This window comes from Tetranychus urticae, chromosome 2 (assembly GCF_039701765.1).
Source record: "Tetranychus urticae isolate SD_2017Ah chromosome 2, NJAU_TeUrti_SD_1.0, whole genome shotgun sequence".
NCBI lineage: Eukaryota > Metazoa > Arthropoda > Arachnida > Trombidiformes > Tetranychidae > Tetranychus > Tetranychus urticae.
In genome coordinates this window covers 14451032-14463137 of record NC_142959.1, presented here as the reverse complement: position 1 = coordinate 14463137, position 12106 = coordinate 14451032, and the positions used below count along the sequence as shown (strand labels likewise).

At 31.3% G+C, this 12106-nt stretch overlaps 1 protein-coding gene and 1 long non-coding RNA gene across 4 annotated transcripts; both read right to left on the bottom strand.

The window, feature by feature from the left end:
* Window positions 1–166: 166 nt before the first annotated feature.
* LOC149093951 (uncharacterized) lies at window positions 167–1880 on the bottom strand. Its single transcript, XM_089266864.1, has one exon. The coding sequence runs from the start codon at window positions 1359–1361 to the stop codon at window positions 537–539; it is 825 nt and encodes a 274-aa protein (XP_089122990.1). The 5' UTR covers window positions 1362–1880; the 3' UTR covers window positions 167–536.
* Window positions 1881–7974: 6094 nt separating this feature from the next.
* Window positions 7975–12056, bottom strand: LOC107365033 (uncharacterized). Of its 3 annotated transcripts, XR_016198758.1 has the most exons (4): window positions 11837–12037; window positions 11412–11707; window positions 10593–11327; window positions 7975–9183 (listed from the first exon to the last, which is right to left on the bottom strand). It is a non-coding gene; the product is annotated as an uncharacterized LOC107365033 (long non-coding RNA). The 3 variants fall into 3 exon arrangements; XR_001569335.3 differs by having other exon boundaries at window positions 11412–12056; XR_003084011.2 differs by having other exon boundaries at window positions 10593–11314; window positions 11412–12037.
* Between the last annotated feature and the right edge of the window lie 50 nt (window positions 12057–12106).

Below are 12106 nucleotides of genomic sequence, written 5' to 3'. Positions count from 1 at the left end.
TGTCATTATTATAATTGGTAAATTGGTAGCTTTGCAGTTGACAATGAGTGACAACTGACTTTGAAATGACTGAAAGCAGCAACTAATTTTACACGGACAATCAAAGGAAAAAATTCAATCGATCTAACATTTGTGTTTTCTTGATGAATTAAAAAAAAGTAGTCAATTTATAATAATTTAACACAAATATATTTCAATCAAAGAATAATATTTCAATATTTACAATGATTAATAGAATCTTGACTCGTTTTTTTGTTAGATTAATGATGGTTTGTAGGCAATCATTTGTATATTAAGAATAATAGTTGTTAGTTATGATGCCATTCTTAAATATGAATTATTGGTTATACTTCGTATTGTTCTGTGATAATGGTGATAATAACATGTGGCCAGTTGATTAAGTAACGAACTGTTTCAATTGATGAAGCAAACCCATGATTGATATAATCAGTAAATCATGGCAATGATAAAAAGTAAACCCAAAAGGCTAATGGACGTGTTGAGGTTCCTCCAATTTACCGATTCTTTTTACCTGATTAAGGAGTTGATTTTTTATTGCGATCATTTTTGTTTTTACTATTATTGGCATCATCTTTCGTTGGATCATCAATTAATCTATTAGATATACGAAGAATAGGTTCAACAAAGGATCGATCTTCCAATGATTTGTTTGAAGAGGATCGAGCAGATTTTATATTTTCCATTGCTTGAGGTATTTTAGCGACACAAGTTGACAGAGTAGAGTATTTGGAGCAACCAATATCAATAACTTCAGATAAAGTCAAAAGGGTTCCAATGAGCTGAGTAACGGAAGCTGATTTATCTGGACAAAGCGTGTTCAATAGGCGAATGGATCGGTCATAAAGAAAGTGATAAGTACAACAGGAATAGGGAAGAATCATGACATCAGAAGTAACATTGGTTCCAATGTAATCCATAATGGATAAAGTACGACCAACCAAGGAATGAACTCGACCAATATTTTCCGTTTTAAGACAAGTGAGATAGTCTAGAACTTGGCTTCGGCGCGAATTGTCATCACAAATGTAACGCACAGCTTTACCGGCTCCATTAAGCATGAGAGCCAAAATTTGTCTGGGAAAAGGTGGAAGACATTGTTGATATTTGGTTGCCAGAGCAAAGCCTTTTCGGGTTGATTTACAGTAGTCGAGTAGATCATTGTCAGTTCGTGGAATGGATTGTTCAGAGTTTATCAATAGCATTCGTTTGATGTATCGATCAGTACGAGCTTCTAGTTGAGTACATGATTTCAGGCCGTGAGTTGTGTGCATAAAAGTAAACAAAATGACAAGAAAGCCAACAGACATCAGACATTGACTCCTGTTCACATTGATTGTCATGATTTTGCTTTTAATGGTGATATCGAGGGACAACAAAATTGTGTCAAACGTCAAAAGATAAAGTTAATTTAATTTCAAATGGACAATTTGGATTGATGTTTGGCTTGGTCAAGATACAAAACAAATAAATTGAATTTAATCAAAATTTAATCACAAAGGAAATATGATTTTATTTTTGAAACATCAACTTGATTAACATCACAGGAAAAACATTGATGTAAACATTAACCCAAAGATGCTGTCGGTTTCTTGACAAGAAATAATTTTCAATTGAAAGATTCTCTGGTTAATAAATGGAAAATTATCAAATTATTAAATTATTCTGTTAATGAAGGATAATATTGGGAGAGGAAAATGATGGTACAGGTTTTCCCTGAATTTCAACTTGTTTGCTGAATGGTCCTTTTTTTACATGGAAAGGTAAGAAAAGTGGAAGAAAAAGGGAGAAAGAAAGTGAATGAATTACCTGAGGAAGAAGTTGAACCTTGGATTTGCCTGTTCTTCAGGCTTCCATTGGAATTGCAAATATCATCATGTTATCTCTGATAATATCTATTATCATTACCATGATTATGGAACTGGATGAGCCTGAAGCAGTACACGTACTTTGGTGTGTATAAATGCTCTTTATTGCTCACAACACAATTATTATTAATATCATCACTTAAATAATGTTAACATAATGCTAGGATTGTCTCGTCATTAACATGATCAAAGATGATTAAATTTACAGTGTTATTTGACTAAGGTTGAGACCATGTTGATATTTTGCTTTCCAGGTTTGTCCTTTGTTTCAATGAAAAAAAATTGATTACTAGCATCACAAGCTTAATTGTAATTTGGAAAGGCTTAAATAGCGAGAAAATTAAAATCATGATTAATTACCGTCAATTGTAAATGCCAAGGGAATCTAGTGAATGCCATTTTCAAATGTCAAATCATCAGCTAATTATCAAATTTAAGCTGTAAGCTTGGTAAAAGTTATCAAATTGATTTTCAGGTTTAGCTATTTTTCGCCATAAAATTCAGCAATCAGTATCCATTCATTGATTTGTAATCAACAACAATAGGGTTGAATTCAAGTTTACTTCATCCTCTTGTACTGCTTTACCTTTGAAACATTTCAGCTTTTATTATCACAACCCACGAGGAAATAAAGTGTACTTGAGCTAAATTATTTTGGTTTACAATTGTCAAGTATATTATTGATTTCTTTTCAGCATTTTTCGCCATTTTCATTCCCTTTTTCCATGTTTTGCCTTTTCTTTTCATTTGCAATTTTGTCTGATAACTTGTGTGTATCAATCCTTTTCCATCTCTTTTTTTTCTTCACTCTTCCTGGGCATAAAAGAGGAAAAGAGCAGCAACAAAAAATAATAATGTTACAAGAGATGAAATAAAGAAAAGCTCATTGAAATTATTGGGATTTCATGTCAAGTATACTTTACCATTTACCAGTTGTTTGGAGTTACATGGTGAAATTGAAATGGTAAAATTAAATTGAAATAACATGAAGCTCCATTTAGTTTTGATACAAAGTTTCCATAGATAACATGATTATATTTATATCATCTTTTTTTTGCTTTCCTTTGATTCCTTTTTTTTATCGCTCTTTTCCTTCAATCATTCAATGAAGTTCATTATCCCATCCAACGTTGAAGCATGAATATTGCTGGTGAAAAAAACAACAACAACCAAAGGTAATAAAAATAATTTGCAGTAATAACCAAAAATAGTGTTGATGTTTCCTCTGGTATTCCTGACTGTTAGGCTAATTTGAACACTTGGTCTTGGTATTAGAGTTGTAATCATAGAGATACACGAAACTGTCAATACAAATCGGATAACTGATTAACAGAATCATTGAAGGTAACAACCGCATTTACGGAGGCTTCTATTAATATATCAGGCTTGTATTGTAATATTTGAATGTTGTCTGTAGCTGCTAACAAATAATATTCACCGTTTTCCTTCCCCCAACCGATTAGTTTCACATTTTGAATTCCTTGCTAATTATTGCCCAAGCAGTCAGAAATTGAGTTTTCACTCGGATTTTCGGGGATTTAATTCAAATTGAATTCAATTTGACTTTGCGGTGAAAGTCGATACACATTTCGGGCATTTAATTTTCATAAAAAAGGGTGCAACATGATAACGAACTTCGTTCAATTTCTTCCACTCTTTGAACTTGCAATCCTTGCAAACAAGGCATGAATGTGAACCGGTTTTTTGCTCGATGAACTTGGTAAAAAATTCGTTTTCTGCCTTTTCACTAAGCAAATTCTTGCCATCAACATCGTAAACAAAATACGGATTACCATTAAAATACCTTTCATAAATCGAAGTATCCCTAATCTGCGCATTACCATCTTCCTTCGAACAGCCTGTGATCTCTTACTTTTGATTATCATTAGATGTTGAAGCTAACATGGTCTTTTCAATTTCTTGCTCGGAATCCTTATGTAGGAAAGCACGGGAAGTATCCGATCGAACTGAATAATAAGCAATGAATGCTTCTTCCAAAATGAGTAGTCTTTCAATATAATTATCAGATAAGTCGATCTTATGACTCGGTTGTGCATCATTATTGAAATTAGATCTGGAGGTATCCGTATTATGTTCATTATTGGGAACTTTAAACAAATCGAATGATAATAAACACATTGCTTCTCTTCTTTCCTCTTCTTCTTGATCCATTTCTTTGAAATTTCCAGCATACTTCTGATCTATCATCAGAGTTGTATACAATAAAAGATAGGAAATAGAATAAAGATTTCTAAATAGCAATACTTATAATTAGCTTACCTTAATAACCAAATTAATAACAAAAATGAGTTTGAATCAACAAAACCAGACACGGATACTTCTAATACCTCTAAGGTAATTTCATTATTTTTCGTAGTTACTAGTTAGTATTTTTTTTTATTTTAGATACTAATTAAAGGGAAGTATCCCATTGACAAAGCCACGTGTTTCCTATGGTCTCGCAAAACTACGATAGAGAAATATTTTCGTGAATTGATTTCTCATGGCTGGAAAAATCATGAAAAAGCTCAACATAATTTAACTGGCTCAGGAACACTGGGTAATAAAAATCGACACTGAAAAAATGAATTTATTTATTGATTATTTATTGCCTAAATACATTAAACTTGAATAAGATCTTCAAGAACCACTCCAAGTCATATATGAATGCTATAGTTGAAAACCCAAAAGATCATTTAGCCAAGTAAAAGAGTTGAAGGTGAACATATGATTAAGGAATGTCTGGAATAATATCTACGGACTTTAACGAAGGGGAAATCGGATCGGGTACATCACCTAATAGATTATTTCTTCGTTCGTATTTGAAAAAACCTGAAATAGAAAACAAGTTGGAATAATATTTTATAAAATAAAGGAAAATGAAAAGACAATCAGGACTAACCTTTTTCACCCCATTCAGTTCCCATGAGTTTGCTACCAAAAAATAATGGACACCGACATGGACATCAATTCCGAAATTGATCATTTTTATATTGTGATATCTCAAATGTTTCTTAGAGAGACGTTTGTAAATACCTGAAGCATATCTCTATGCATTATGCTGAAGTTTCTTGATGAAAAAAATATTTTAAGTCGTACATAGAGATATGCTTGGGTTCGCCATGAAAGTGCCAATAACTTTCGTTAATCAAAAAATGGGCACCTACTATTTTTCACTTTTTATGTACCCCTGATGGGCTATCTAAAAATATATATTTCATTAGGAAACTTGATTACCACTGCATGCCGATACCCTGTCAGTCTAAAGTCCACTTTGCCAATGGTCCCATTCTCGGACTTCATCAGTGTGAATGAATGAAACTATCCAATTACAATTGTATAATTCATCGAACCATTTCTACACATTTAAAGATGATATGACCACAAGGTGAGTCCCGATGTCCGTTATATTTTCAATGTCGATAAAATACAACCAAATTATAGTCTCACTATGTTACCTCAAGTTTCCTCAAGCTTCAAGTCAAATTCAAACATTTCTCTGGACGAAAGTTTTCGAAGAGATCGCTTTCAAAGTTCAATTTTGAATTTCATTTTGTTCACCTGTATAACTAGATTTCATTTTATTTATCAGTTTTTCTCATAGACCATGGTTTTTCGTCAAGAATTTGAGTCTACAAATGTGGCTTTAATTTATTGTATCCATTGGAAAGAATTCCACTCAATCATTAGCCATGATCGCAGGATTCAGATGTAATATCTTAATTATGAAGCAAAAAGAGTTGATTCATTACCATAATGATGTTTGGTTAAAAAGATATGCGTTTATAAATGATTTACAATAATGAAACAAAAGAGGATCCAAAAAGCTTTGACAAAATATTGTTTCTTTTGCGGTTCAAATTTAATTTAATATCAACAATCAATGAAACAATTTGCTCAGTCAATTCATTTAACTTGAAACAAAACCTGAAAAGTGAAACCTTCCCTTAACCAGCATTTACTCTATTCATTGTCAATTTTCAATGAAATTTCCATAAAATGGCAACTTTAACTTAGATTTAAGGTTAAACACGATGAAAATGATGATGATGGAGATGACAAAAAGGATGAGAACAGGGAAGATAAAAGCTTCAAAATCTTGTCTAACATTTGTTTTTAGCCTGACTTTTACTTTGCTGAAAAACTGCAAGTTACTCCATTAAATATCAATTTAAGTGTAAAAATGTTTTCTGAATATTTTACTTTTAAAACGGTAAAAAAAGGAAATTCATTTTTTCAAACATTTTTTACAGTTTCCCTTACTTTTAACCCTGAACAATTTAAATTCAGATTTCAACTTGCTCCAGCTAAACATCATCATTTTTATCATTATTTTGTTCATCATGTTTTTTTCCTTTCCTTAACCACTGAAAATGTATCGACTGTGTAATGGTTTGGGCTTTCCTGCTAACCTTTCATTTGAAGAAAACTCACATTTTTATTCATCAGAATCTCAACTCAACCATTTCCACATGAAATTGAAACATTAAACTGTTTAAATTGTTCACTGAACAGGTTCAATTGTTGGCTCGAAACAACAAATGTTTCAATTTAATCTTTCAACTCAACTTTAACCCAATAGTCCATCAAGCGATCGAAACATTTACAATGTAAAATCAAGTCCAATCGATCCAATGATTAACCATTTTGTTTCCCAAATCAACCCAAATTCAAATTATGATTTTCGAATTGCAACAATCGATTAAAAAATATTGCTTATTAGATTCGAGTTGAACTTTTTTATCAAATAAAATGCTAAATTAAAAGATTCATTATTTCGAAGATCAATTTTATGCAAAATGCTGAGATATTTTCACCATTAAAGTGAATCTTTGAGCAATCTTTCAAACTGTATTTAATTTGAATTTTAAGTTCTATCAACACTTATTTAACCATTTTAATCATTATTATCTCGATGGTTAATGAGAAATGAAACTAAAGCCTGAATTGTTTCAAGTAAACCCAATTTATCTATTAATAGATTAAATCTATTTTCACATTTTACTTCAATTTCTTGCAACTTCTCATTATAATCATCAATTCAGTTTCAGCTTCTTTTGTTTGTAAAATCAATAAGATTTGCTTTCAAGTTATTGTTAACTTGCTAAGAAAAATGCTTTTTTTCCTCAAAACTCTGTTCTTCTCTTCATCTTCCTCATTTTTCCTCATCACAATATCACTGGCAATCATTTATCTTTCCTCTTCCCTTTCCTCCTCCTCATCATCATCTTTATTGAACGTTACATTTTTACTCCCATTAAACCTAATAAAAAAAGTGTTTCACTATCACTTTCAAAGAGTATATTGTTTCTTATAAAATGAGAAAGATGACAATAGAGAGACAATAATTTCTCATAACATTTATCATCGTCCAAATCTCTGGTTAAGAGTTTCATTTCACTCCTTTCCCATTAAAAGGCAATATCGATATTTATTTTCAATATTCATTGAAACAAAACAACAAATATAAATGTTGTTAAACCAAATAAACGTTTCCAATAAAATTGTTACTGTAAAAACAATTTACTGACTATTAAATACAATCAAATTGCCAGCAATAAATGTCAATCAACAAGTGAAAAGTGTGAAACATTTAATGTAAAAATGTCTCTTGATTTACGATATAAAGTCTCAAATGATTCATTAATGTTTTCGAGAAAATATCAGACTTGGAAAATGATTTACCAGAAAACCTAAAAATCATTGTTTTTGCTACCAAAATTAGCCAAAAGGATAAGTTGAAAGCAAATATTAATATGAAAGGTTTTAATCAATGTTTCAGATGGTAAATATTTAGGCATTTAAGATTAAAACAAATTTGTTTTCTTATTAAGCAAACACTTGATCAAGTTGATTGTTTGCGTATTCATTATTTGCTAAATTAATAAGCTCTCTACATTATTTGTTTCAATTTTAGGTTGAACATGAATTGTTATTACTGTTTAAAGCCTTAACCATTGACTTTTTCAAATGATTTGGCTTTTGAATTTGAATCGGTTTAGCTTTTCAACTTGCTTTAGTGGGAAAAACTGTTATTAATTGTGAAAACTCATTTTTGATGAAATGATTTTCACTCTTTGTGGTGAGATATTGATATTGATACACATTTAATGGTTATTAATAACACAAATGGTTACATAAATTGGGTTTATATCGATTAATGGTCATTAAAGACTTCAAATAATGGGATAAAAAAGGTCACATTAAGTTGGATCGACAGATTTCAACAGTTTTTTCAACTCTCTTCTTTCAACAAGAGTATCAAATGGAATGAAAAATGTGACAAAAGAGTCTAAGAGGGTAAAGATGAAAAATAATAAACACTGAATGGAACTATCCAAGTATAATTCATCGACTCATTTCTATACATTGTAAGATGTACCATCATATTGATCCTCGCCATTGTCATCATTGTCATTATCGCCAATTTGATAGTCCAACTGAAAATTACAATTTTTGCCTCTTGAGATCAATTGAAGCTCATGTTTAGTGAAATGATATCCATTGAAAGACAATGGATAACATTTCATACCTTATCTTTTATCCGCATCATTTCATCTCCACAAGTCATTCTTCATCATTGCTCTTCTCATCATCATCATCTTCTTGGTCCATCTCAAAAGTCACGTATAAAGTATTCAATAATAATGCAACAAGCAACGGTTCAAAAAATGTGAATCAATTTTGAATGGAGACAAATTTTTGCATTCAATTTGTTTGCTATTTTATATATTTTTTCAATTGAAGTCATAGACTTTTTGGCCCTCTGACCTGACTGTGTGTCATGTTAATGGTGATGATAAGATGATGAAGATGATGATAATGTGTGTGATATTGAAAGCAGATCAGCATCCATTGAGCCGTCAATCTGTTGGAATGGAATCAGTTTGAGTCTACAACCAAAAAAGGTCCAACTCTAAACTCGAGCGAAATTTTTTTACGTCTGCTTAAAGAATGGCTTTTCCATCGCAAATGAATATTACCAATAATTTTCAGTAATAACCGAAAACAGGGTTCAGTTGATCTGGTCTGACTGTTAGGTTAATTTGAACACTTGGTCTTGGTATTAGAGTTGTAATCATAAAGAGACACGAAACTGTCAATACAAATTGGGTAACAGATTAACAGAATCATTGGAGGTACAACAGCAATTTACGGAGGCTTGTACATCAGGCTTGTATTGTAATATTTAAATCTTGTCTGTATCCAATATGCCCTGTAGTCTTATGGATATCTTGTTGTTTTTGGTGGTTCCTTTGCATCTTTCCCAGTCACAAATCTCCCTTTGTGTGTGTATCTGTGGTAAAAATAAGATGAACATTTGTTAACTATGATGATGAATTTTTGGAGGTGGTGATGAGGCTACAAACCTCAAACAATGTTGAATAAGTTTGTGGGTTTAACATGATAAATGGTATCAAGTCAATAATAATCATAATCATAATAATAATGAAAACTAGCAAAAAAAGATGGAATAAAGAATATAATGAGCCTGAGGCTGGAATGAGTAAGTCGATGGCTTACAGAGGGCAATAATATTTGTAAACGAAAAGGTTAATATCCAAGTTTGTATGGAAGAAGCAGGAGAAATTTTCATCTTTTTAAATGCTGTGAATAGTGAAATTGAATGAAGGTAAATCAAATTATCAATTATTTTGAGAAGCATTTTACTCACAATATCTCTTGATATTATGTATTATCTTCTGGTTTTCAGTGTTAGGTCCTATTGTTATTATTATTATATTGTCGGTCCGTTTAAGAGATAAATAAACTGGTTCAATGTGTTGGAATAAATTGCGATTTTAGGGAAAATGTTGCAAATGGAGCAACAGTGAAACTGATCTTGATGAACAATTTGAAAACTGATCTACCAAGTAATTTACTATTGAAAAGCCTGGAGCAATTTATATTTAAATTTGTTTCTTTACTTGATGAACATTTTTTTCTCCCTTCTCAACACTGATGATGATGAGGCTTGAATCAAAAATGTTCACATCTTGTTTAGAGGAAGTTATTGTGAGTTTTTGGAGAAAAATAAATTCAAAATGAGATGAAGATCATTAACGATGAAAAGCTCATTGCAACATTTAACCATCGTTTAATCGTCATTATCACCTTGATTTCTTCCCACTTCTCATCATCATCATCATCACCAATATCACACCACTGAATCTATTCTTGAAGCATCATTTCTCGACTCCTCTTTTTTTCTGTTCAAAGAATCTCGGTTCGTCTTAAATGATGCTGTTTGTTATCAAAACTGAGATTGTATTGAGATGAATTTTCAATCTTTAACAAGCAAAAGGCAGTAAAAAAAATAAGTGATGAGGAGGAAAAGGAGAGGAAAGATTGGAAATTACGGTGAAAAGGGAGAAAAGTATTGTTATGATCTTGATGTGCATCCTAAGCAGTTAGAATAGAACTTCTAAATACAAGTTTATTATCTGTTATCACCAATTCCCTGAGAACTTTAACAGGGGAAAAAGGAGAAGAGATGATGATTATGATGGTGAGAAACTGAGAAAATAGAAAGTTTCTTTTATTTTGGTTAACTTTAGGACTTTTGCTCGAAGGAGAAAAGATTTTTACCGGAAATGTTAACCTAGAAGAAACTGTGTTTCCGGTGATGCTGAGTATAATGGGTTTGGATAGGGAAGAAGTGTAAGAATCAGGGAAGAGTCTATTAGTTAAAGATGTGCTAATTACTTTTGAGGAGCTTGTATAAATGATGCCATCATTATCAACAGTATCATAAGTATTGTAACCATGATTGGATTCTTGTTTGCACCAAAATTATTTCACATTTTGAACGTGTTCCTTTTGGGTTCCGGAAATCATCTGAAGATTGTGAGGAAGAAGAAACTCGTACAAGCACATGGTGAGATAAATGGTATAAAAACAAAGGGAAAAGCGAGATAAAAGGTGGATCATGGACTGACTTGAGAGACTTCCGAGTAATGATCTGTTTCCAAAAGATTGCCTTGAAATGAGTCTTGTTTCCAATGTTTCAGTCTGTAGAAAGGATTATAACTCCTTTGAATATATGGAGTTACGAGTCATCATAATAATATAATAACTGATTTTGAGAATGAATTGATGATGATAATGGTGATGATAATGATGTTTAGTCGAGAATAGATAATTTTACTGTTTCAAGTAAATGAATGTTCAACTCCATTGATAACTGGGTTTAAGTTGGTTCCATAAAGTTAATAGGCAAAGTCAAGCCATTACTTTGTTTCATCATAATTTTTGACATTTTCTGGTGTAAAGGGTAAAACCATTTCCGATTCCTCTGAAATGTCCTTTGAGGTTGATTAGATGAGGAAGTAAACCATGTTAAAGAGTTGATTGCCATTAGTAAGTCATTAAAAATGCAGCCTCCACATCTCGTTTTACATCAGCAAAAAAATTTTCATGCCAAAGACCTAAACAATAATTCTCAATGGAATGGAAAGGTGAAGACAAATTAAAGTTAAAGGGTTAAGTTAATTTCATCTTAAATTACTTGTTAAATTTACTTACCCACTGATTGGTGAAAAAATGGCATCAAGACATGTACATGTGAATGAATATCCATGTGTATATAAAAAATCGGTAAGAAGAGGAGTAATTCACATGAAGAAAAACATGAATCATTAACATTAAAATAAACTGCAAGTAATTAAAGTTGATTCAAGGTATTTATCAATAGCAAATTACTTTCTCAGTTTACTTTTGGTTTGTATCCATTTTAATGCAGCATGTTGATGGAAGAAAATGGAAAATGATGAAAAAATCAATCATCCATTGAATCAGCAAAGGGAAAACCAAAATCAGGTCTAATTAGGCTTAATATATTACCAGTATAGCGATCAAATTAATGGGCCATTTGATCATTAACACAAGAAATAAGACAAAAAAAGATTGTTGAAACTGTAAAAACACAGCAAAATGTGTATTCAACCTACACCTTTTTTATATCTGTTAACTTAATTAATGTCAATCAGCTAGAGCAAATTCAAGATGAAATTAACACTCGAGAAAAGCCACCGAAACAGCTTGAATTAATACAACCAATTAATACAGTTTAGGTTAAATAATAGATGAATTTTGTTAAATTAACACATTTGAATGAATTTAGTTTTACATTTTGTAAACAAATTTTTATAATCCTTGAGATAAAGCCACATTTTTCACAGATGAAAGATTATTGAAAAAATTATCAATAGATGTCACTC